Source organism: Danio aesculapii, chromosome 23, assembly GCF_903798145.1.
Source record: "Danio aesculapii chromosome 23, fDanAes4.1, whole genome shotgun sequence".
Classification (NCBI taxonomy): Eukaryota; Metazoa; Chordata; class Actinopteri; order Cypriniformes; family Danionidae; genus Danio; species Danio aesculapii.
This window is the reverse complement of record NC_079457.1, coordinates 20,904,662-20,932,317: the sequence shown is the minus strand read 5'-3', so window position 1 is coordinate 20,932,317 and position 27,656 is coordinate 20,904,662. Positions and strand designations below refer to the sequence as shown.

The 27,656-nt window shown below is 37.2% G+C and overlaps 1 protein-coding gene across 1 annotated transcript in view; it reads right to left on the bottom strand.

Annotated features, from left to right (window-relative positions):
• The window catches only part of dip2ba (disco-interacting protein 2 homolog Ba), a 78,745-nt gene that overhangs the window by 20,786 nt on the left and 30,303 nt on the right, over nt 1-27,656 (bottom strand). The window contains exons 2-13 of the mRNA XM_056448700.1: nt 15,659-15,730; nt 14,462-14,584; nt 9,881-10,006; nt 7,015-7,257; nt 6,602-6,751; nt 4,196-4,315; nt 2,760-2,957; nt 1,688-1,779; nt 1,499-1,609; nt 1,287-1,410; nt 1,088-1,197; nt 897-999 (exon numbers count right to left, since the gene is read on the bottom strand). Of these exons, the coding sequence (XP_056304675.1) occupies nt 897-999; nt 1,088-1,197; nt 1,287-1,410; nt 1,499-1,609; nt 1,688-1,779; nt 2,760-2,957; nt 4,196-4,315; nt 6,602-6,751; nt 7,015-7,257; nt 9,881-10,006; nt 14,462-14,584; nt 15,659-15,730 (1,572 nt within the window). The remainder of the gene's footprint in view (nt 1-896; nt 1,000-1,087; nt 1,198-1,286; nt 1,411-1,498; nt 1,610-1,687; nt 1,780-2,759; nt 2,958-4,195; nt 4,316-6,601; nt 6,752-7,014; nt 7,258-9,880; nt 10,007-14,461; nt 14,585-15,658; nt 15,731-27,656) is intronic.

The following is a 27,656-nucleotide window of genomic DNA, read 5'->3' as shown; positions in this document are numbered from 1 at the left end:
ATCAAACTATTACCATAATGTAGGAATTTCGTCGCATTTTGTGACAGGATAGTCTATACACACACGGCTTTCTGGCACTATTCTCTGCACCTACCGAGTGCATCTAAGTTACGGAGAAATGCAGAGGTTTTTTTTTTTTATCCCATACAGCATGCGGTCTCAAACATTCCATTGAAACTACACTCTTCCAGCCGTTTCTCGCATCCAACATGTTGTTTGTTAAAATGGGGGGGGGGGGGGGGCAAATGAGTAACTTTAAAAAGTGAAAAGTGCCAAACTGCAGTTAAAGTCGACAAATTAATAATTTTTCAAATAATTTGATTACTGATGTTTATGTAAACGTAGTCACTGTCTTTCCCCCCTGCATCTGTGTTTGCTTTGCTTCTGTGAAAATCAGCGTGTGCTTGTACTGAAACTCCCCTTTTCATGCAATCCCTTCCCTCTTTCACCACTCCCATCTAAACAAAGCTGGACTTACCCACTTTTCTGATTTTTTTTAAGCAAGAGGTGTGGCCCTTTAAGTACATGAATACCCTTACCATTACACTTATGGAAAACATTAAAGTATAGAGTTGATATGTTAAATATCGAATATTAAATAAATGTTGACTCAAACTTAGATAAGATAGTCAACAGGTTCAGAAGAACAAAATTAACAACACTGAGATTTGATTATCAAATACAACACAAAATAATTTAATTTCCAAATATTATACAATATGATAATTAAATATAAAGAAAAACACATATAATGTAATAATCCTATAAATACAATGAAAATCTATGACCAAGCACAGGCTATAAATTAATTAGTGCTTAATTATGGAGCATTCAATACTCGCTGAGCGTTGTGCAGCTGAGATATCTGAATGTGTTTACTGATCTGTAGCGCTCACCTTCACAGTAATTACAGGCCTGAGTTAGAGCCTGACAGTGTGTCAGCATGGAGATTTTCGACACAGCCACTCCCATCACCGTACCCTCCTTAGAGGCCTTGTACTGAAAAAACACACACACCACAGAATTGAAGACACTTACAGCATGCATGCTCACTTAAAAACTCTTGTGTTCATCTGGCTACACTCACCTCTATGTAAGCGGTGTCAGTGTTTGCAGTAGGTATGTGCGGCTGCCAGTCCTTGGATGGTTTGGTGAGATACTTGGTATCAGTGACCACCCACTTGAGACGAGGCCATCCTGTCAACAAAAAAACCCAACAACATGTTAATCTAGCATCCTAAAGCTTCAATGAAATATACAAATAAGAAAAGCAACATGAAACGAACCTTTAAATTGCATTATTTCTCCATTTGGGGTCTTTGGAAGTCCTTTTAGGCAGACTTCACTAGTGAGCGCCAGACCCACACCACAGCTACCCAACAGGAAGCCTATCTGCTGACTCCCTGCATCCTAAAAATCAAATAACCAACAGTGAACGTTACAACTAGCCAATGTCATGTTTTAAGAGCTGTCTTCCATAACTTTACCTCTACCATACCTTTCGAGATAATGGCACCTCTATCGGGACAGGAATGACCTCGGCGAGAAGGCACCCATAAAAGGCCACCCAGAACATCCCAGGGTCACTGTTGGGATAAACTAATGCCACCTAAAGAGAGAAATGTGAAGAATAAGACATGGAGAAGTATGGGTGTGCAGTGTACCAAGTATGGTGTTAGAATCTTACTCGATCTCCAGGTTTCAGGACTGGTTCATTTTTGGTACCAAGTTTATTTAACAGCGTGTACGCCAACTTCAGACTGCGGCTCCACAGTTTCCCTGCAGAGAGAAGGGTTACATGAGCAATATATTCAAAGAAATCTTCAAATTATTCTACTTCTGTGTTACCGGAAAAAATAATAGCAAATGGCAATTTTTGTATATGTACAATTACTATTATCAGGAAATACTTCATCTAAAGATAGTTCATCATTACTGTTGTGATAAAAATAATCTATAAAAGCTTAATACAAGCAAAAAATATATAAAATATATATGCTATAATCAAAGCTAAAGGCAATTCAATTAAATATTAGGCTGTGTGACGTTTTGTGTGTGTATAAATCAAGGCACATATGGTTTTCATGGTAAAAAAAAGAAGGAAAATTATGAAAAATAAATGCAGTCAAAGTCAGAATTATTAGCCCTGCTGTTTATTTTTTTACCCAATTTCTGTTTACACTATTTCTTAAACACATTTCTAAACATAATAGTTTTAATAACTGGTTTCTAATAACTGATTCATTTCATCTTTGCCATGATGGCAGTAAATAATATTTGACTAGATATTTTTTAAGACATTTACAGTTCTATACAGCTTAAAGTGACATTTAAAGGCTTAACTAGGTTAATTAGGTTAACTAGGCAGGTTAGGGTAAATAGGCAAGTTATTGAATAACGGTTTGTTCTGTAAACTATTGTAAACTATTCTTTAACTCTAAACAAGAGCTTAAAGAGGCTAATAATTTTGATCTTAAAATGTTTTTTAAATAATTAAAAACTTTTATTCTAGCCGAAATAAAACAAATAAGACTTTCTCCGAAAGAAAAAATATTATCAGACATACTGTGAAAATTTCCTTGCTCTGTTAAACAGCACTTTTAAAAAAGAAAGAAAATTCAAAGGGTAATAGGCTAATAATTCCGACTTTAATTGTATATTTATGGCTATGAATTTCTCAAGTCACAGATCTCTGTCATGTATGGCAGAATATTAGTTTAGGTCCTGCTTTTATCCATCCAAACATTATGACATCTCACCATAGGTGAGGGTGTAGAGTGGTTTTCCGGTAATGTCCAAAGCAGTGAGAGCAGGGCTTTTGGCCTGTGTGGCTCCCCAGCGTGCCAGTGCTGCCTGCAGAGCTGGAGGCCAGTTACTGACCACCCCTAGTGGCTCTCCCTTCACTGGAATAATCTGCCGGCCCTCTGGCCTGGGTGTGTTAGGATCTGGCTGGGGAACTGCAAGTGGAAAATATATAGAAGAAATTTACAATGGAGAATTTAAGACACAATGGAAAACTTGAGCTCAAAATGTAATTTAATCCTAGAAAAAAGAAACATCATATAAAATAATAAGGAATTTGTATGCATGTACTATTACATAGTGATGTGATGCTGTACACCGAGGCTTCGAAGCATGTATTAAAAAAAGATACACCTCGCAGTGAAGCAGTGTACTGAAGCTTGATTCGTTTAGCCATAATCACGTGATCAGTGACGTCCGAAGCTTCATTTTCTACACCCATGTGACTGCTTCGAATTTTGATTCAAAGGTTTAAACGCCCTCGCGGGTGAGTCAAGTGTATAGCGAGACATTAGGCGTTGATTACATACATTTCAAAGCACTGGAACGGTCCCACGTACCAGTAATTTAACAAAAATGCAGTGGTAATTTATAGTAAAAAGCTTCTAAACCATATTAAAGTGCATTAGTGTAATATTTACAACTATTTTTAAAGAATGCCACTGCATATTGTAGTATAGTGTGTAAAGGAGGACAGCTGACAACTACAGAGCAAAATCTCACTCTCATAGCCTCCTCGGAGCATTCGCCTCCCATGCAGGAATCGCGGTTCGATCCCTGCACGAAACGAGAGTGTGGATGTAACATCGGTTGGAATAGAGAAATGTAAATACTTACGAATAGCTTGGATTTTACTACAGTCAACGTGGTGTAATGCAACACCTTATATGTAAAAAAAAACTACAGTGTAATTCGTTTATATTACTATTGCTGTATTACTACATGAATGAGTTGGTCAGTTGTGAACATTTGACATTTTTGCAACACAGTGCTTTCCCTCACTTTAACCAGCAGAGGTCCTCATTGAGATCTGATTTGGAAAGCTTCGAGTAATGAAACTTTTTCTGATACAATCGAGTTGAACGGTTCACTGGTTCAGAAAGCTTCATTTCACCATCACTACTATTACATGGTACTTGGTACACTTCTGTTCCATTTCATTTAAATGAGATACCTATAGAGAGTACACCTATTCGAATTCTGACAATGTGAACGTGTATAAAAATAAATAAATAAATAAATAAATAAATAAAAATTCAAGAACAAAAAAAAAGGCTTGTTTCTGTGTGGTTTGTATGGTTTATACTGTAATGAAAAAACAAACCTGCATTTATACAAGTTCACTTAAAAGCATGTTGCTTTTGATAAAACATATTCCAATAAAACTTTATACCTTCAACAATCTCTTCAGAGTCATCCAGGAAGAACTCGCTGAGCGGAGGCCTCTTGGGTCTCTTCAACGTGTTGAGCAGCTGCTGTATTTTAGTGGAGACACGACTATGTGCTGGAACACCTGTTGACAGAGATGTTCTTATTCACATATTCAGATTACAGGACACCATAAGCAACAGGCAGGGTCACAGCATAAACAGAGGATTCCATCAGGAAGAGGTTTGTCACAAATCAGAAATCATTACAAAGCTGGAACAACACACAGAGTCACACAGAAGGACAAAACCAGCGGGGGTCACTGCACTGCACCAAATATCCCTCCAGCCCTACCTTTTCCTACAGTCAGGTGGCATCACGACCAAAATGGAAGCAAAACATTAAAGTGTTAGCATAAAAACATAACCACATCAACATACAAGACCTCTAAAAATAGGCATGAGACAGGAAATGGTTGTTTATGTCTTATTTATGTCGGATGAGAATGGCACAAATGAACACTAGTCATGAACCACTGAACTAAGAGTATGATGCCTGAAATAAAATGTTTATTTGGATCAACGATATTTTAATTTTTACATGATGTAACTATGATGATTTTTGACTATTTCAACTTATTAATCAGGCATGGAAACCATTTCTTTTAGAATGACCTTTAAATAATCCTTTAAAGTGTTTTTAAAGTTGTGGCACACTAATGTCAGGACAGTTTTGCAATGTGTCACGTTAACAGCAGTTCACTTTAGTACGCTGAATCTGCATCAGGGCCATTATTAAGAGAGATTGCACTTATTGGATGTTCAGTTTAGAGAATTGACAATAAATTATGTTTATGTAAATTGAGTAATGACAATAAATGCAAAAGTGGTGAAAGCTAGCAAAGAATTCTAGACAGATCAAAGACTGTTCTAATGCCACTTCCTGTTCTAATGCCACTTCATCTCACCTGAACATTTTATTCCAAAACTATTTTAACAACAAGCTGCGTCTGGAATGAAGAAAGTAATCAGCAGGCTGGTTACCAAGTCCTGCTTTGTTTACCTGCAGTTCTAGTTTTGTCACCCCACTTTGAACTATTGATACCTGCTGATGCAGAGTTATCTTCTTACACGCAGAAGCAGGTTGCACATGCTAGTTTACAGCTGCTTGCAGTATGTTTAGTGTTTTCATGTGGAGATTTTTTGTGGTGAACGCAAAGCAAAAAAATTTTTTATAATTCCATAAAGCAGGATGAGAATATAATTGATACAAGTGGTTTGGAACTGGGAGCCCAACAGTAGGCCTCAGTAAATTTTCAAGGGGGCCTATGAAAATGACTTAAAAGGTTAGTTCACACAAAAAATACAAACTCTGCTACTGTACTCTCATGTTGTTCCAAATCCCAAATGTGCAGAAAAATACCCCAAAACAGACCAGTGACGCAATCTAATATATATATATATATATATATATATATATATATATATATATATATATATATATATATATATATATATATATATATATATATATATATTGAACACAAAAGTATTCTTATATATTCATAATACACCCATTAAACCACTGAAGACACATGGACAGTTTTGACTATATTTTTTGGTACATTTCTGGACCGTTGCCAGTTTTGCCAGATATAGCTGACGTTTTCCTGCCCAAAAGCTGTCCAAAACCTGCGCAAACACATAAAAAAAATCCCAAAATATTAGATTAATATTTAATTTAATTTTAATTTATTTAAATTGAAATTAACCTACTTTAACTGTTATACATTTTTAACTATAAGGCAGCCAACACCAGCAGTCACAGAATCACAGCAAAACCGGAACACATCCTACCGATTAGAGTATGTTTTACTATGAATTAGGGTACAAATTTGTCCCATTTTACATTTTTAATTATTTTGAACATAATTAGGGGCTCCTTGTCAAGCAGACAACGCTTGTTTGTTCTTGCTGTTAATTGCAGGAAAAAAAAGATTGATAAAAGTGTCAGGATAAACTGCTGTGAGTTTAACTGCAGGTGTTGTGTGATGTGCGTGCATGTGAAGGGGAGTCAGATTTTGATACAACTTTCCTTCACCTCCTGATTTTCATTTTTGAGTATACTATGCCTTTAAGTATTGAAATTAAAAGATTTTAGCATATTAATTAACCTAATAATCTAACATTGTTTTCCTCCCCCTCAGAAATCTTGTTTGAAGAACATAGTTTCTGAAACTTCTCCCACAGAATGCATCAATCAGGTTTATATTTCATTGCAACCATTTTCTGTAGTTCCCGAAAAAAAAGTCTATTGGATGGAGGGATTGCTTTGACTACTGTGTTGGCCTACAATGGGGTCTAACAAGTCTAACAGTTCAGGAAGTTCAAGGTGTCCAGCATGTAAGAGCTGTGTGTGAGGCTGTGCGTACCGCCGGCAGTGTCCATCATACTGGATCGGCTCTGGCCACGGCTCATGCCCTTCACTGCGATGTTGGCTGGCAGGTCTACTCTGGAGTTCCTGTCCTGAGGCGCTGTGGACGTGACGTCAGGCGGGACGCTGCTGCTGCTGCTGTTGGTATCTGCAAAGAAGACGCGTAACGGCATAGTGATTCATCCAGCACTCAAGATGACACACAACTGAACAAACAGGTTTGCATAGCCACCGTTAAAGCTGACGAACTTAGAAATTAAGATCTGCTGCTGTTTTGCTTTGCCCTGATCACTGGGAACTAAATCAAGCTTACGTAAGTGCCAGACATATAAAAACTGAAGCTCTTCTTTGTGTCGTCTGTGATTCAGCACTTGAACACGTGTGTTTGTGTGACTCATGATCCTGCAGTACCTATGCGGGTGTGTGCCAGCACATCTGCGAGTGCACTGGTCTGCCCCTGGCTGTGGTTGTTGTGGTTGTGAGTTTTGCCTTCTCCGTGAGAAAGCGTGGAGGAGGCGGAGGAGGATGTGGAGGAGCCCTGGACAGAGCGGTTGATCCAGTATTCAGGACTCTGGAGGTTCTGGGCCAGCATTGCACTGATTGCGGCTTGACGCCTGCGCAGGGAGCCCTCATCCTCCGACGCTGACGATGTATCTGTGGCCACATGCATACAACAACGGTTTAAAAAAGATATTAATGCAAAGAAATAAAAACAAAGAGCTTACAGATAAAGACCACGAAAGGCAGACACATCTACATGATGAGTTTGACATGACACCTTAAGGGATTACAAGCAGCATTATAGTATTTGTGTTCAACAGGTTTGAATTACTGCATTACATACTTATTTATTAATTCACTGAATTTTTTACTAATGAATGTCCACTAAACTTTTAGAAGACATTTAGAAGAGTTTTAAACAAAATGATATTTTTAGGGAATTTACATAGGAGTCAAGACGGCTGAAATAATCCCTCTAACTGTTAACAAAAGGTTTTACTTTACTAAATGGAACAAAATGCTTTAAGGTGCAGTCAAATTCAAATCTTAAAGTATGTTAGTAACCATTAAAAAAGTTGAATAGTCCACTCTCAGATGATATGTGGAATAGTGTTCTCAGTCAGGTTCACCCATCATCCATTTGTGCTTGACATTCTCTTCTTCAGTTTACACTGGGTTTCTGCAGGTTTCTTTAAGTCAAATTTAAGAACATTTTAAGACTATTATGAATGATATTTTAGACATATACAGGGCTAAACACTAAGGATTTTTTCTAATGGACCAGTTACTTTACTAAATAGTTGTTGTATTAATGGAAGATCATGTAAAGGGCTACACCTTTAGTTTTCTTTCTCTGCTTATAGAATTTAATTAGGAGAATTTGAGTGAACATGTCTAACAGCTGTTGTGATTTGTTTCTCTTTGCAATAAAAACAAATCTATAGTTTTGAGATAGATTATTGGTGATTGGCTAGCTTTACTTGGACAAAATTAAGACCCGTTTACCATGATTTAAGACCTACAATTAAATATTTAGACTTTTTAGGCCTAAAATTTTGTTTATGAAATTTAAGACATTTGAAGACCTCGCAGACACCCTGGTAAAATAGTACATAGAGCTCATCTATCTAAAGTTAAATTAGCTGAAATGTTTCCTGATGTTAGTTTAATAGATGCCAGGGTGCTGAGGGTATTTGAATGAACACATTTTGGATTTTCCCTAAATTAGAAAACTTTTGGAGATCAATATTCAATACCCTTTCTGTTGTGCTTAGATATAGATTAGAGCCAGAACCACTTATGGCATTATTTGGAATCACCCCAGAAGACTCATGTTTCTCTGCATTAAAGTGTAAGATTCTTGCTCTCTTTTCTTTATTAGAACGCAGAGCAATTCTGCTCATATGGAAAGATCCCCTTCCACCCACCTTTATGTAATGGACCAGAGAGATGATGTCTGATTTACCTTGAAAAATTTAGATACTCTAAGAGAATCGGACAAACAATACTATAATATATGGCAACCCTTTATTCATTATGTTGACCATATTAAGTAATGCTCAACAAATATATATGTATATTTAATTGTTTTTGTTGTTATTATTATTATTATTATTATTATTATGAACATTGCTATGTTTCTCCAAATACTTGTAAATTTAGACTGAAGTAATTAACAGGTATCTTGTTCTCTTCTTGGTAAGGTTTATAGGGTTTGTGAATAAATATATTTGAAAATTATTAACAAAATTATTAACAAAATAATTAACAAAATATTTGAAAATTCAAACAAAAAAAGTTAAATACTGAATAAGGTTTAAAGCCAATAATGATATGGTTCTATAAAATAGAAATATTCACATATAACTAGAGAATAAACAAAAATATATAGGGTTTCTGCAGGTTTCACTAAGTTAATTTTAAGACTTTAAGACATTTTAAGACCAGTATGAATGAAACTGTAGAGTCAAAGCGCTAAAGGCTAAGGAATTTTTCAAATGGCCCAGATGGAAAAGATTTTTATTTTCCCTATCAAAATAAATATTATAATTCAATACATTTAATGATATAATAATAGATTAATAATAAACAATTTAAATATTTGAGATATTTCTTAGCCAAATATTTTAAATATTGTGTAAAAACAAGCAAGCTCTACTTGTATCCATAGTTAAAAGTTCTATTGAGATGGCTTGCTGGTGATTGTATGGGTTTTGGCCAGATTGTGTAGCAATACATGAACAAAGGAAAATTAAGACCTGTTTAAAAAAAAAGATTTAAGACCTACAACACAATATTTCAGTCAATTTATGACTTTTTAAGGCCTAAACTTTAGATTTTGGGATTTAAGACATTTTTAAGACCCCGCAGACACCCTGATATATCCTACATGAACTAAAAACAACATCTGACATCATGCATAACATATTAAAGTTATTATTGTTAACTTAAATTAATTCCATGCAGCAAAAATAACACTCATTGATACTAAAATAACAGCTTAATAATAATAAAATGCAGTAATTATTATATGGTCTTTTTAAGTGGAGAAAAAAAATTGGCTTCAAAATATCAGTCTTTTTTAAAATATGTAACATACATTTAAAATATATATAGTAATACATTGTGGCCTTTTTGCCATATAAAAACAAGAGTACGCCCTTAAGGTTTGGGGTGTGCTGTTTTTTTTTTGTTTTGTTTTTTTTTGAGACCCTGCTGGTTAGTGAAATCTGGACAGAAGGGGCAGCAGAAGGCTTGTGGGCGATGCATGACCCACCGGGAGGAGTGCAGTTTTCTGCAGGAGACTGGACGAAGGCTGATCGCCGCTTAGTGGGCATTGGAAGGGCCATCTTCTCCTCTTTATGCCTGGCCAGAGCTGCCTGCACTGCCTCTGTGTGGATATCTAGCAGATGGATGCAGAGAGACGACGAGAAGACAAGAGACAAACGAAAAGACAGATGAATAAAATACCAATTACACAATGGTACATGACAGGAGGCAGATGAGACATCCAGCAATGTCACCAGACAGTGACTGTAGTAATAAAATGACTCATGTAGACACAAAGAACTCTCTCTCTGTGGAGAAAAACACAGTACAGAGGCGCTCAGTAACACTGTACAATTTTTTAGGCCTGCTTTGAGAAAGGGGTCGAGGTTTGGCTGGAGGGTGACTCCTGGTTGATGCTACACAACTACACAATCAGTTTGCACAATTTGCTGACCTTTTGAAAAATTGCTATGGATTGACTATCATTTTTATAAAACCAAAATATGTGTGTACACACTGAGACTGAAAACCAAATCAGTGTTTCTCCATGTATTAAGCACCAATTAATGTCATTATCAAACAAATAAGGGAATCATATACACTATATTTCAGAAGTTAGAGGTCAGAATGTTTTCATTATTATCATCAAAGATATTTAACGTGACAAAATAATTTATATTATCTAAGCAAATGCTTTTGTTCTCTACTTTTTTGCTTTATTAACAAAAACCAGCCTGTAGTTTCATTATACAATAAAATCACTGCTATTTTTAAACAATAATTAAATGAGTGAACAAGAGATTGGCACATACTTCCATGCTTTATGGCGGTGTACATAGATTCAACCCTTTTGAGAATCTTTGTTAAGACAATTAGGTAGATGCCTGGCATTTAATATTCCTCTCTCACCCAGGATGTCATCTAGGTGACAAAACTGAGGTTCCACATACTACGAATGATGAGTTCTCCCTTATAACTGTTGGTATAACTACAGCAGCTCTTATAATACTGAGGTTTTGGAAAGACATTCAATGCCCTACACTTAAATTATGGATGGAATTCATGATTGAGAAAGTGTCATATGAAAAAAATGTTAGCCAAAATGAATGGTGATCATAAGAAAGTGGACATATGGGAGTATTTAATTTCTTCACTTAAATTATGAATGTGTCTACCCCTGTTGTGCTCTGTAGGATTATCTTTACGCATTTGTACTTATTCTCCAATTTATTTTTTCTAAATTTGTTACCAATTTTCTAAACTGTGAAGAATTTGTATGCATTTTGTATGGTACTGTATGTTATAGTAAGAACAGAGTTCTTACACCTTTTCCAACTTCAAATTCAAGTGCTACTGTATTATATTTTATTAACGTCTACCTCTACCCCAACACTGAACCCAATCGTCACAGTAATGTAAAAACAGTAGTTGTACGGAGTATTATTTATGCTATCTATCAAATTACCCAATAAATTATTTTTTTAATGCTTTCCCCTACCCAAACCAAACCGTCACAGTACTGTAAAAATATGAATTAATGTCATACAGTGTCATAAAAACTGCTGCTATATTGATGTGCATATCGCGCTTCTGGCTGGCCATGTATCCGATCTAGACTTTACCCTGCGTTAAGCGTTTTTAGGTGCAAACATGCATTCTGCGCGAATGTCTCCTAAATACCTGCATGCGGTGAACATTTTGCAATGAAAACTGGTCGCACGCCAACAATTTTATGCACTTGCGCAAATGCTTCCAAATATAATTTGAGCTTGCATAGATAAAATTTCAGGCGAATATTCACCAAAACGGTCGCAATTTCGAGCCCTGCTATTTCAAATTCAAGCAGGTTGAAGCACTTTGTCCAAAATCCAAGCATTTTTCTAACCTTGAAAACACTATAAAAAAAAAAAAAAAATCAAGCATTTTCAAAGACTTCCAGCACCCGTACGAACCCTGTAAGAAGAAACCAATAAAAACTCCATTTTCAAAAAAAGAATTAAATGGGAGAAAAAAAATGTATAATAATAATAAAAAAAGAGGAGCGGGTACATAATTATCAAATTACACAAAAATATAATATCCCTATATTTTTTCTAATTTAATTATTACCAAATGCACTTTTAGTAAATCCATGTATACAAACATTTGATGCTAAAATGTTAAAGGAGCATATATTAAAATTTTTAACTGCTTTTCTATTTTTAGACTTAGAGATTACTTTTACATACATTTCATTCATCTCTTTTTATAGCATTCTGTACTCATTTATCAAAGAACTGTTAAAAATATTTTTAGCAACAAATCAGCATATTTGAATGATTTCTGACAAACCACGTAAACAAAATGCTACAAATACAGCTTTCGCAGGTAAAAGAATACATATTTTACTTTATTAATTTCATTTTTATTGCATTTCTGAACAAATAAATGCAACCTTGGTGAGAATAAGGGCCATGACACACCAAGCCGATGGTCATCAACTGTTGAGCTAGTTTTTGTGGTGTGTTTATGCAAATATTTTAACAATAATATGAGCCGCATGGAATGAAGAAGATGATCAATCAACATCATTGATATTCAAAATGGCAAGAAGTGCTGCTTTGTTTATGCTGTGTATATCCGCAGTCCTAGCTTCAGTATCTCTGTTTGAAGGACGAATTAAGATTATTGATAGCTGCTGATACAGACAGTTATTTTCTTACACTGAGGCAAAGTAGGCACACGCTACTTTACAATAACCTCTAGTGTTTTTGGTGTGTTCAATTAGAGTACTGAGATGCAGCTGACACAAGGCAAAAACACAGTCTACTTTTATCACCTTTAATTCTTTGAAGTCAGTTTGTAGTAGGGCTGCACAATATATTGTTTCAGCATCAATATCGTAATGTGCGAGTCTGCAATAGTCACATCGCAGGGATCTGCAACGTTAGGGATTATAGTTGACCAGACATTACAGTAAACAACATGGTGGAGTCATTTCAAATTTTAACCTTTGAGTGAAAGTTTATGATTTGTGTTTTTAAAGCCTGACTGTAAGAATTTGAAGCAAACTTGAGCCATTTGGGCACAAAATATTAAAGGTTTCTAGCTTAAAGGGTCACGAAACCCCAAAACACATTTTTTTAAGATGTTGACAGTCATGTGTATGTCCCATGTAGCTAAAAACATCATTGGTACACATATATTTCATAAAAAAGTGAAAATTGGTAGTTTGCGTTATTTCAAGAAAATTAATTCTTCCGGTTTGAAAAGAAATTTTGAAGCTGCGTCACAGCGATTAGATCTTTGTGTAAATCCCAGCGTGGAGACTGGATGCACTGGCGGGTACAACGTGAGATCTTTGAGTTTCCATCATTAATTCAAGAGAAAGACTTGGTTCGAACCAATCAGCGCGCTCTATTGGGTAGGAGCTGCAACTTCATTAATATGCATGATAGCTTTGAAGACTGTTTTTACCTGTTACACTGTTCAGACGGCAGAGAGATGCCACATTGTGTTGCCAACCGTAACTAAAACATGTTGAAAAAGAATTGTTTGGAGACACAGTGTAGCGTTTATAAATGTGGCCCAATGAAGGTTTTGTTTCCATTTCCCCAATATGAGAGCGCTGCTGGACTCACGTGTGGATTACAGTGGTCTGCTAACACGCTACAAAAATATGTTTGTAAGGAATTTTTTTTACCCGAGAGCTTTTCGCATCTGGAAACGGTGAAATCCAGATTTACCACTCATCTTCTTTCAAAAAAAGACACGGATGCAGTTCGTGTTGATTGTCTTGTTTCTACAGATTTGGTGGGTGTGTGATCAATGAAATGTTCTTGAATGAAAGTGCCAAAGAGCAGTCGAATTTGACAAATTAATAATTTGGCAAATAATTTGATTACTGATGTCCATGTAAATGTAGTGACTGTCTTTCTCCTCTGCGTCTGTGTTTGTTTTGCCTCTGTGAAAATCAGCGCGTACTCGTACTGAAACTGCTCTTTTTATGCAAACTTTTCCGTCTTTCGCCATGCGACACTCCAACCTAAACCAAGCTGGACTAACTCACTTTCCTGACTTTTTTCAAACTAGAGGTGTGAAAACACCCTGCTGAGACGGGGGTGGGGGGTTCATGGCCCTTTAAAGATTCATTTAACATTATATAATTATCTACTCAATTAAAACGATAATGTTATTATTATTACTATTATTATACAGTTATTATTTAATTTCTGCTTTTGAACACTGCTCGACTGCCCAGAAAATCTAAAATCTTTGTTTATTTGCATCTTTTCTCTGTTGTATTCAACTATGCTTGTCATTTTTTCTAATTATATTTTATGCAGATATGCTGCCCTTCAGAATCATCCAAGTTGATCTAAAATTATTAATTCTTTACAAGCTATTCAAGTCATCTGGTGACATTGCATTTACATTGCAATATATATCGCAAGGAATGAAAATATTGCAATGTTAGTTTTTTCCAATAACATGCAGCCCTAGTTTGTAGTGTCATAGAATTAAGAAATATAATAGAATTATTTTGAAAACATTAAGCAAAATTTACCAACGCCTAATGCTTGACATCTATGGGTAAAAATGTCTTTACCTGACCGGTATCGGTCATCCCGCGTTCCTCCGCTTCGGTGAGCCCTGTGTTGCCGTGGTGCGGCAATAGGGATGGCAATAGGGCTCGAGGTGGAGTCTGTAGAAAGAATACTCACGTCCACACCTACATTAATAAAAACACACACATAGTTCAATTAATGTGAAACATCATGCAAAAATTTCAGGAATAATTCACAGTAAAAATTAAAAGTGCGTTACAGAAATCATCAAGGAATAGGTCAAAACTAATTAATATACACTTAAAATGATAAGCAGATTTGTTTTAAAAAAAGGATTTCCACTGGAGAAAGAATTATTAGTTTGAAACAAAATGAAGGGGAATAAATGCCCAAAACTCAAATAATATGAATGCTATCAGATAAGAAAAAAAAAAAACACTCCGTATTTTTGTTACATATACAGTTTGAACATACATAGGTTGCCAGACAGGGCAGTGACAGACAGCAGGGGTGAACTTTAACTTCAAAGCACCAAAATGGCACCTTTGAAGTCTCACGGGCACATTTGATGCTGAGGTTTCAAATGAGAACGAATCTGTGCATCAAAACTGCCTTAGACGTGTCGTGCATGAGACATCTGAAGGTCAAATCTATTGAGTAAACAATGTGCCCCTGCAATCTAGTTTACAATGCTTTGCTAAAAGCATGCAACAAGGAAGTCTATGTTGAAGTCTCTTTACTGACAAAACCCACCAGTATAGTGAATTCCCTGGTTTTGCTTCCTTCTATATGCAGCTCAGAGGAAGTCTGCGTGTGTTTGCGTGTGCATGTGGACATTAACAGGCCATAAAGTGCTGTGATCAGAAGGAATTTAACTACTTGGAGCTTCCAGATAAGAAGATGGTTTGCTAATGGCTGCTTCAGCCACAAGACTAATTCAAGCATTCATTTTATTTTAGTGCAGCCTCTTAATGAAGGGACTGATGCCTCCAGCTGGTGGAGTTCTAGAGATCACCACTAGGGTGCAGCATGAAGCTACACATTTGCAAATAATTGTAAGAAAAGAAACCAATTTCAAATACATCATTAATGAACCTTGGTTTAATTAGTGCAAAAGCAGATGAAAATGAAAACATCTTTACATAAACATGGACTGTGTTGATGGCGCTGTGTTGCGTAAAGAAACAAAAAGGAAGAAACAGAGAGGACGCAGGGAATTAGCATACAGGAAGTCTTACTTTGGGTCTGTGGTACGAATGGAGCCAGCAGTTTAGCTCGCTTCTTTTCATAGCCTTTCTGTGTGATGTCACCTGCGAGAATAAAACACAACAAGAAACAAACATGTAAATATGTGTTTGAGATGTAATGGAAGCATATGTCTGCAACCATAAGCTGAGCTTGACAACTTGTGAACACACTAGCTTTTGAGCATTTTTCATAATTGCAGGTTATTGCTAAAGCAAAGCATCACTGCTATTGCTCATACTTATGAGTAACTCATTACTTAATGCTCTTCTCCTCTGAAACACAAAAGGAGAAATGTTTTTTTAAGGCTAATTTGTAATGCAAACTTATTTAAATCAAGCTTTAGTCTTGTTTTGTTGGTTTGTTTGTTTGTTTGTTTGTTTGTTTGTTTATAGTTGCAGTGCTTTATTTCAGTTAGTTGCAAACACAAAGATAGTCATTCTAGTTTCAGGCCCTATCCGCACGGCAACAGATTTAGGTCAGTCTGCAAAAGTTTATTATAGTTTTGGCCTTTCGTCCACAACCCGCCTTGCCATTGCTGTTGGGAAAAAAAGACCCAGAGCATAGCTGTATAGAAAGGCAAAACGCAACTTTTTGTAAATGATGAAATCACCATGCCATGTGAACAGAAGGAGGAAGAACCCCACACATGACAACCAGTAACAACAAAAATGGCCCACTACAGATCTGTGTTTGTGCTGCTAAATTTGTTAGCACTATTAACCACTATTATGGTTAATGCTCAATCAACTAGACAACTAGCAGAGACACATTAACATTGACTAGGCATGGGCTGGTATAAAATTCTGACGGTATGATAACCTTGGATAAAAATATCACTGCTTACGATATTGTGGTTACTACTCTAAAATAAGTTTTTTTAAATGTCTGGGTAAAAAAACAACAACTTTTTCCTCAAACACAATATATTTCATTTCAAGAATCATTTAAATTATTTTGGAACAGTAAACATGTCAGGGGAGTCACGGTGGCGTAGTGGGTAGCACAATCGCCTCACAGCAAGAAGTCACTGGTTTGAACCCTGGCTGGGTGAGTCAGCATTTCTGTGTGGAGTTTGCATGTTCTCCCCGTGTTCGCATGGGCTTCCTCCAGGTGCTTCGGTTTCCCCCACAGTCCAAATACATGTGGAATAGGTGAATTGGGTAAGTTAAATTGTCTGTAGAGCAAGTGTGTGAATGAATGTGTATGGATGTTTCCCAGTGATGGATTGCGGCTGGCAGGGCATCCGCTGCATAAAACATGTGCTGGATAAATTGGTGGTTCATTCCGCTGTGGCGACCCCAGATTAATAATGAGACTAAGCTGAAAAAAAATGAATGAGTAAACATGTCAGGCTAAATAATTCAAATAAATCATTGACTTCTGCTGTCTTCATTAGTTTCTAAAACACAGATTTCTTTACAATTTAAAACAGCATCTTTGGATATCTTTTCTGTTGGAGATACTGTTGTCCTTAAAAAAAAAAAAAACAATCTTACATATTGCAGGAAGGGTATAACAGAACATTTTTGCAGCTTTAAAACCTTGACTTTTCCAAACCACGGTATACCTTGAAAACGGTATCGTCCCATGCCATTTATTTAGATATGTGTGTGTTTGCCATCATCTTCTTGTATTCACGTCTGTACTCGTGTGCTGAAGGAGGACTTCTTGTGCATGCTTACTACATTCTTCTTTTATTTTAGTGCATCCTGTGCCTCTGTGTTTGTTTACAGCTCCACAAGTGTGACATATGTGTTTCACCATTATAACTGAGATTTTCTGTGTAAATGCACTGAAAAAAATTATTCAAAGATGATTTCTTGGATTTACTCAATTTTTTTACATTGAGTGGTTGTAAACAATTTTTTTGGGCTGAATTTAAACAAACAAATTAATTTGAACATCATTAAATTTAATTTGTTTGTTTAAATTCAACACAAATAAATTGTTTGCAACAGTTTTGCATGCAACACTTTTTTCAGTATCTGCAAAAGAAAAGAAAAGAAAAACATTGTGGCCATGTGGATGTAGGCTCAGTTGTCATTTTAGGTGCTAACTGACAATCCAACAGGAAGCAACATATCTGAAGCAGACATGATGATTAGGCATAGAACGATAACCGGTTTCAAGGTATACCGTGGTTTGGAAAAGTAAAAATTTCTGTTATGCTGTTCCTATTGTATACGTACAATTTAAGTGTTTTTTTTTTTTAAGAAAACAGTGTCTTCAGCAGAAAAGATATCTAAAGATGCCGTTTTAAAAGAAATCTGTGTTTTTGACACTAATGAAGTCAGCAGAAGTCAATGATTCATTTGAATTATTTAACCCGACATGTTTACTGTTCAGGGGCGTAGCAACCGGGGGGACGGGGGGTGGGGGGGTTTGGGGGGGGTATACGTCCCCCTCACTTTTAGAGACAGACCATTTAGAAAAAGGTGATTAATAATTATATGAACGTACACTTTTGAATATAATTTAACTGCCCCCTCACCCCTCACTTTTAAAAAGTCTGCTACACCCCTGTTAAGGTTCCAAAATATTACAAATGTTTCTTAAAATAAAATAAATTGTGTTCAAAGGGCGAAAAAGTTTACGTTTTTTACTCAGACATTTAAAAGGAACTTATTTTAGAGCATTAATCACAATACAGTGACATTTTTTATCCAAGGTTATCATACCATCAGAATCTTATACCGGTCCATGCACAGACATGACTTTCAGTTTGTCTCTCCTACATAGAGCTATCAACTTTAGAATAAATATTTAGGAGCTTCACAGCAGAGTTATCCTCTTATGTGAGTTAATGGTTCCATAAAATTACAGAAAAAAAAAAACCCTGAAGAAAAGCCATCACATGAAGCCACCTTCATCCTGCAATTTTTTTTATTCCTCTTTGGCAGTTTTAGCCGACTACCATTTACGTTGTAGGTGAATTTCACCCAAAAGCCACACAAAACAGCTCTCTCACCCATTAGACAAATACACACATCCACATGTGTTTCCTCTAAGCTGATGGCAAACAAGAAGCTCCTAAACTTCAGTGACACACGGCTGGATGGAGTTCACACCTCAGAGCTGTGGAGGGTTTGAGGCAACACGAGTTACGCAGCCAAATCCCAGCTAAACAAAACCAGGAGTGACAGATCTGCTGACGACCACAGTTTTTCCAGAGGATACGACGACCAAGCTCCTGGTACTTTTCTAAACCAGATCTGCTCTGCTAGGAGACAGCTGTCATCTTCAGGTGATAAGATTACACACACTGGTGTTTACGCTGAACAACCAACACGCAACGTTTCAGCATGAACTCTTCAGACAAAGGAAGTAAAAAGGAGGAAGGTCAGAGGGGCCAAGTGGGCCAGTTCAGCTACGAGGGGAGAGGGGGAAAAAGCAGCAAGCAGAAAAGAGAGAACAGAGAGGCACAAAGCCTTGGAGAGTGAGCGCGAGAGAGATGCCTCTTTCTGTGGTTGTATGAGAAGGGACGGGCCGCATTGAGCACAGACTTCATGCCTGGTTACTCTCTCTGCTTAAGAATGTGGCCTAGAAACACAACAGCCCTTTCCTGCCCCCTCTGCTCAATGTGTGACAGCTTACACACACACACACACACACACACACACACACACGCACACACACACACACACACACACACACACACACACACACACACACACACACACACACACACACACACAAAGCGCATTTAAAACCACTTTAAAAGATCTTTATCAACCTTTTAATAACCTTTTTTTATTTGTTGTTGTTTATTGTTTGTACATTTTCAGATTTTTAAAAATTTGTTTTGTTTATTAAAGTTCATTCAAAACTCTGCCATGATTCAAGCCAGGATTGTGGGTAGTTGGACCTTGCTAAGTGGTCACTAATTCCTCATTTACACTAGCAGCAACTTTGTAGCTGCCTGTCGATCTGGGTGGCGACCTGCTGCAAACGCAGGTCTGTATAGGTGTACAGCACGGAGAATACAACCAGCCTCTGAGGGTGCTGAGAGAGGATCATGTGAGCTCTACTAGTGCTCCTATTGGCTACGGCTCAAAGTCGCTCTTCATTTGCATAAAGTTGAAGGATTCTCAACTTTGCGTTCGCTCGACACGCCCACCTGATCGAAACGGTCGCTGTCGCTTGCATAGAAAGATATATACACTAGATATCACATACAGACCCTGAGCATGCGCCAATAGCGCCGCCACATTTGTACAGTGCTCCCGGGACAAATGTCATTCAACCGCACAAGTCAATACTAAAGCCAACGTGAAGATGCTGGACTTTTGCGCTGTGTATGGGTGTAATAACGAGCAAAAAAGGAAACAAAACATCACTGCAGAACACTTTATAGGTAAGATTTTTTTTTTTTTTTAAGTTTTTGTATGTTACGAGATTTTGTGCTAAACAAGTATTGCTGATAATAGTCTATTATTTCATTGACAATGAGGCAGAGCACTGCCAACTCAGCACTAAATACTCTGTTGAAATAAACGGTCGCTTGTTGCTTTGCCGCTGCGAGTCGCTCATAGTGTGAATGAGCCTTAAAATGTTGCAAGCAGTACATGCATTGCTAAGGTGTTAACAGGGTGTTATGGTGAGTTATCTAGAAATTATTAGTGTTACTATGTGGTTTGCCAGGGTACTACTTTTTGATTGCCAGATAGTGTAAATCTGCTTGTTAAGTGTGACGTCATGCAAAGCGGCTTCCAAGCGCTCTATCAAACTGTTTGGGGAGACTCATCAAATGGTAGTTATAAACGTTTACAAAGCAATGTAATGCCTTCAAAAATCACGATCACAATATTTATATATCTATGCCTAATATCAGCTGGCCAAAAAATTATGCATTTTTTATAAATTGTTGAAATACTAGTGTTTGTGATGGTGTTTGTAATGGTGTAACGTACGCCATGATTTTATATAAAATTCACTTTAATGTGTCATATGACTAAAAAGTGGTCATAAACAAATATTTTCTCAATTCAAATGAGCGGCTTGGACTAGGAAACAGTATCCCATTCATCACGACTACACAAGCGGACAGGGTGTTCAGTGTTATCAGGGTGTTCTAGGTAGTTGCTATGACTAGGACTGGCCATATTACGAATAAATGGTAGTATTTTATAAACTTTATAAAAGTGTAACTAAATAAAAAGTGATTCGAGCATTTAAGCTCAGTGCAGAGCTCTCCAATACAACCACACGTTTATAATCCTCCAATTAAAAAGTTAAAAGCTAAATGAAACAGTGCTGCCATTTTCTGCAACAATAATGCAGAAATGTTGCATGATAACAATCAGGTTATAGGACTTTGTTCGACAAATCACTAACTATTAGAATGGTTTGACTGTGGTAACATTAACTGGGACTACTGGGAAACATTTTATTGTTATTTATATATTAAATATGTAAAAGGAGTAATGTAAAATGATAATATTTTGTTAATAAAATTATGCTTTCATAAAAGGCGTCATAGAAAAGTATGTTTGCTTACTTTTTATTATGCTAGTGAGGCTGTGATACTTGTGGTTAGCTACAAATGTGCTATGTGGTTACTTTGGCGTTAACTGGGTGTTTTAGAGAGTAGCTAGGCCAGTGCCATTGTTTTCATGGGTGCCTGAGTGTTGCTAGGGTGTTCTAAGCATTTGCAGGACATAGTAGAGTTAATCATATAGAGTTCTAGGAGATGCTTACATAAAAAAATAAAAAAATAAAAATCCTTCCCCGCATTTATGATTTTCTGCAGTGTCTCCTCTAGGATTTTTTCCAGCTGTGGCGGCAGGCCTTTTTTACACGGATCTACCAACTACCTGCGTTATTTCAATGACAAATGTCGTGAGCGCAGTATTAGAAGTCGAGATCGCATTCATTTAGTAGCCTACGAGTATGCAGATCTCTTTTCTGCTCATGAACAAAACTTCTTGCACGGCCCCTCAAATATAAACCGCTTAAAGAGCGCGCAGATCTTCGTGTGCGCTCTCAAATAAACGCTGCTGAGGTGCGATTTAGTGCGTTTATGTAACGAGTATGTCTCCAGCATTTATTAGATTTGCTAGGAATATTTATTAATGTCTCCAGTATTAATGCGTCCTGAAATAAAGTTAAACGGCTATACGTCGTGTTTACTGGCCTCACGCATCACGCACCTGTCACAGTGAGCCAGTCAGTCAGTCAGCAAAGGCTTAAAGGGTTAAACAAATGATGCACAGCACTACTACGGTTACAGAAAAGTTTGCGCTGTTATAATTCATTTACATTTTAATACGTTTTGGTGCGATTATCACCCACTATTAAAAAAATAGAATGTTTTGAATGAGAAGCTGTAATGTCAGATGGGTCTGGCTGCAGACTATGTGCAGATGCAATCTGAGCTGCATCCAAAGTTTTTTTAATGTGCTCACCCACCCCCACCCCTAACCCTAAGAGTGACGTCACTACCTCCATTGAGTGCATAGTGTCTGACATTGCATCTCTGAGTGATGCAATCTCAGCTTGCATCTTAAAGGCTGCATCCAGATACTATTGTTTAAAGTAGCCGTGGCGGGATGAATCTTGGCGTGGCGCCCCGCCATGGAAGAAGGAATGTAGCGGAAACCATGTTCTGTATTGTTTGAGTTGTTTATCAATATAAACGATTAGTCCAAGTCTGAAATAATTAATTAACACTCATATGACTAGCACTTCTAAGGAACACAACAGAAGTTACTCTGAAGAAATGTTAGTGTCCATACAATGCTTGTGAAAGTACTCAAAACCCCATTATTAAATTAAATATACACTGTGTTCCAGAGAAAACTTTTGACAGGTTTAAAGAAACATGATGACAGTGAGTGTCCAAAACACAAACATCACAGAATGGTTTACATGCTAAAGATTAATTCTTACCTAATACTTACCCTAGTTATGATGAGTAATAAAGATGCTGGTCTTGGCCAACAGCATTAATAAATTGCCCGGCTAATAAAACTGCACACGCATACACACAAACACGTGTGTGAGAGTCCAAAGCTGCTTTTTGCATGCGGGCAGCGTGCTGGGCATATGGAGGGATGGCTGACTGGAGTCTCATTGTATGTGTGGGTGATGTGGGAGACTGATGTAATGCTGGGAGGGCAGCTGGGTCACGCACACACACAGAGCAGGGTTTGTGCTCACACAACAACAGGTCCGCACAAACTGGCAGTGCCACTCCAGCACTGAGGGAGCTTTGTGCCCACTCGCTACCCTTTAAAGAGCCATTCTTTCCTACTTCCTTTAATCTGTTTGTCTTTGCATACCTGTCTACTTAAGCATTGAGAATCATGTCTGCTTGAAAGTGACTGGCTGAGAAACTGAAGAAAGGAGAAACTTTGGTCTATTGTGACGGCTGCGATGTCTCATACAAGTGTGTGTGTGTGTAAGGGTCAGCGCACAGGATATGAACATTACCCCACCCAGCTTGGCCTGCCAAAATTGGTCCCAGTGTATTCATGGGGAGGAATGTGCTGATTGGATGATGACCGAGGCCAACTGGCTAACAGAAAAGCAACGGTGGCCAAATGGGATAGCTAGCCAGTTTCCTTCAGGATTTAAAAACACAGACTTCACACTGAACAGACACACAAGCATGCCGTGAGGGGCTTCGATGTCCACGATTATACAAATACCTGTTTAACGTCCACTTTGTTATCTGTGTCAGTGCCGGTCAGGATCTGTGTGCGAGTGTTTACTGTACACGCGGCTCAGGCACAGCCAGTAGCAGAGGAAATGATAAGCTTGTGGGGCTTCCTGCTCCATCGGGGCCCCAGGGTGACTGGAAAAACCCATGAGCACAAGGGAGGAAGCGCAACGAGAACAGTACACACACTCGCGCACACACAAAAAGTTAGCGCAAAAACAAAGACCAAGACTAAGAGGGTGCTGAATACCCCACCACAGGAGTGCTGTGTTTTTTCTGCGGGTTGCTAGGCTTTAGGCTTCTGCGCTCCCTAAAATGAGGCGAACCGCCCCGAGAAAGACAGGAATATAAATAACTTGCCTGATGATTTTTCATAATCTAGCTCATGCAAAACATAATTCCCATCAGCTAATGGCTCTCATTCCAGCACAGTTAATAAGTTGCTGAGGTGACGTCCTCGTTTAACTCCCACACCACCTAATAAACCAATTTCTGTGGTGAAAAGTGCTTTAAAGTAAACGCTGGGCCATTTTCCCCCTTGGGTGTAGTAACGGTTCACAAATTAATTGTTACTCAAACTTTTTAATCATGTGAAACAATGAACTGTAAAAACGCCATTTGCACTTATCTGAAATAGATTGCAAAAATGACAGCAAGTTGATTATTTTTGGGAACTTCTCTTGCTTAAAATAGTTGACCCATTCTAAATGTTGGGCTTTCATTTCATGCTATGCAATCCTAAAGCCTGGGTTAACATTAGGGTTGTCACAATACTGGAATTTGGAATCAATCGGTACTGAAATTTAAAGAACATCCAAGAACATCCAAAAAAAAAACTAAAAACATCCAAAAAAAAAAAGAACATCCAAAAATAAAAAAATAAACATCCAAAAACATCCGGCTAACAATTGAGCGCTGCTGAGCACCTTCTTAAACACCACTAATTTGCTATTGTGTTCATATGCTCAACAGAAATGACTGCGATTGGCCATGAAGCTAAATCAGTTTACCAAACTCACCGCTGTTTACTGAGTGTAAACAGACACAGGGACACTGGAGTGTTTTTAATCTGCAAAGATCAGCTGGTCTGCCTATGAGCTGACATACAAGTGATTTGCTGATGAATCGACTGATCCTCAGGGCTTTCAAATATTCCAGCGTCCCTGTATTTATTATTTAGAGTTTTTTTTTTTTCATTTTGTACCGATAGGTATCGAATTCCAGTGTCGTGACACTAGTTAACATCCTCCTTTTTTGAATGATTGAACAAATGCAGCATGTGCGGAGTTTACTTAAAGACATATACAGTATGTATGTCTTGTAAAATGTCCTCATAAGTCATTCATGCCATTTACATTTTTTCCAGAATGAAATTTTTTGACTACAACACTGCATTATTTTTCACTGAACATGTTTGGCACCCAATGTAAGCTTAAAATCACAAATGCAGCAATGTCCCTGCTTCAAAGTAGGATTTCGTCATAAATTAGCAGCAGCTGGATGTGGCAATTACTTCTGGGAATATAGAAAATTAGGGAAGTAAACACCAAACCAATTTGCTTAGGAAATTCAGAGGCCAAATTCAGAGTGATGCAAAATAGCACAGTGAAACTTTATTTGATCTGATGGGATTTGAAAAGTTTTTTTTTTTTTTTAAAGAGTCCCTATTATGGGTTTTTGAAAATGTCCGTCCATGTAGTGTGCAACAGAGCTCTTCCCGAATTAAAACATCCAGCTGAGGTTTAATTCTAAAAGTGTATCTTGTTAATTTTTTTTAAATAAAAGATTTGAATCAGAGTCGTTTAAATGTTTCATCATTCGTCTGGATCTTTTGCCTGTTCATATCAACGTCGACACAAAACAATACCAAATATGTTCTGTGCAGGAACTGGTAAAACGTGAACGCGCCTTTCCCTTCAAACGCTAGCAGAATACAGGTGTGTGTGGGACTGATCATGACTGTAGATGAGTGAACATTAATGAGTGAACGTTCTGGGGGATTCGTCGGCCATTTGTTAAAGGAAGGATCAGAAAAGACTATTGATGTACTGAACTTTGTCAGAGCTTGACTGGAACATTATCAGTACACACTTCATGGATCAGTTTCTTCCTGCATTTCACAAGTGTAAGTAAGTGTGATTAAAATGGTTTCCTCCTTGTTTTCTCTAGCTTGCAAAATATGTATATAATTATGTTTTGTTACTTGTAATTGCTCCACTCCGCTTGTACTGTATCTGGTTCACATATTGCATCTAAAGCAACGTTGAAAACACAACGCGTGCTGCTTTCTTTTACGGATTTAAATGCGTTTGTGAGCTTGCGATCCGCTATGGCCATCGTCTGCTGTTCCTACACACGTGCAGTGGTCAAGTTTCAAAATAGTTCAGCTTTTGCCACTGTGTGTATTAATACTGAATGTGTGTCGTTGTTATTACTTATAGTTTAAATTAGAGCAATATGCTGGTGTTTAACTGCACTGCTTTAATGCACTCCTGCATTGGGATCACACATACACTCTGCACTCTGACTACTTCAATAAAGTTGATAAGCTGTGGTTGTCCAATCGCAACAGATTGGGTCATCAGACCACTCAGCGCAGATTAGCATCGCGCTAAGGAGGGGTTTGGGAACAGATGAATCACTTAACGAATCATATGGGAGTCGTTGGAATAATTAGGTAAAAGTAAATGCATATCACAAGACAATAAAAGTGTTTTTTGACCTTGCATGCATATTCGCCTGTTGTTGGAGACTCCCAAAACCAAAATATGTCCTTTTTTAATGCATAATAGGGGCTCTTAAAATGAGCATAAAACAAAAATGGTATTTTTTCTCTTTTGTAACAAGCCAGTGAAATGTCTTTTCAATGATGCATGAGACTTGCTGGCCTCTGATAATTAAATCTTTTCAGTGGGAACACTATAAAAGGGAGAATTTGAGTAATAAAACTGTCAAGAGGGCAACATGTTGAAACTATAAACACGTTTGAGGCAATCTATATAATATAACTGAAAACATCATCATGATAAACAGAAATTGATGCACATTTTACAACAAAAAAACCTGCCGTTTGCAAACACTTTTAAACGATGACTCTTTTGAAACGGATTCACTGAAGAAAACAGGTCTTGCCAATAAAGAAAATGACTGTTCCTTACACTGAAAACATTCATCAAGGCTCAGTATACAGTCTGTCTGATTTAAGAGAACTCTTTATAAACACCCTCACAAAAGCTGCTTAACAGCCGTTCAATGTTGCGCATGAAAACAGAAGAAGAAGTGTCCCGAAGGCAAGAACACACTGCTGCATATTTGACTAGGGCCACAATTGGGCCAAATTTAGCTACTGATTTGTGTCACAGGGTACAGGGGTCAGTCTGAAAGAATCAGCTGTTATTAAGACAATGTGATGAGCCGGTGAAGATATTAACAGACTTAAAGGGCCGAGCAGGCAGATGGAATGCGTGGAATTATGCGAACACCCACATGCACACATACTCAGCACACAGTTTAAATCCATATTTCATCCATATGGTGTAGGGCTCAGTGATAGACCAGCGCTGCTTTATTATTTGCGAGTTAACACAACGATCCATGTTGTTATTTGTCGGTGCACATATGCAGGTCCATGTGAGGGTGTTTTGAAAGCAAATATGTTGCCAGCTTAAACTGTTTTCCCAGTCATTTAGCTCTGATCCTGCAGTACACACAAACATACTCCCAGCCAAATACAACTTCTGCCTTAAATTTCAGCTTATTTTTTTTTGCACACGGCAAGACCTTAGTAGACATGCTTAAATTCAATAAATCAATATAACACAGTAATGAACATGCACAATATTGATATCATTGGTACTTTAAACTACAGTGAATGATGATTAATTAAATAAATCATCTAATATTTAACCTTTGAGAATATTAAGAGTGCAGTATTGGCAATGGTTGTTTATCACAGCCAAATGCTTGATGACTCTACAGGCAATTTATTTTTTTAGAAATATGAATACAATTTATTGTAAATCTGGCCTATGACATAAAAAATTCTGTCTATTTATACACTAGGCCTTTTGGTCACAGTACACTCTTACAGTACACTGTACAGTAAGGCTCAATTTAAAGAAAGTCAATGATGATTAATTAAATAAATCATCTAATATTTAACTTTTGAGAATATTAAGAGTGCAGTATTGTGCAATATAACAACTACAAAAACAGTTATTAATCTTAGATGATGTTAATTTCTTAGTTAATGCATAACATATTTAAAAAGTCCTTATTAGTGGTATTACTAATGATAATTAATAAAATTCAGTAAATTATTTTTATTA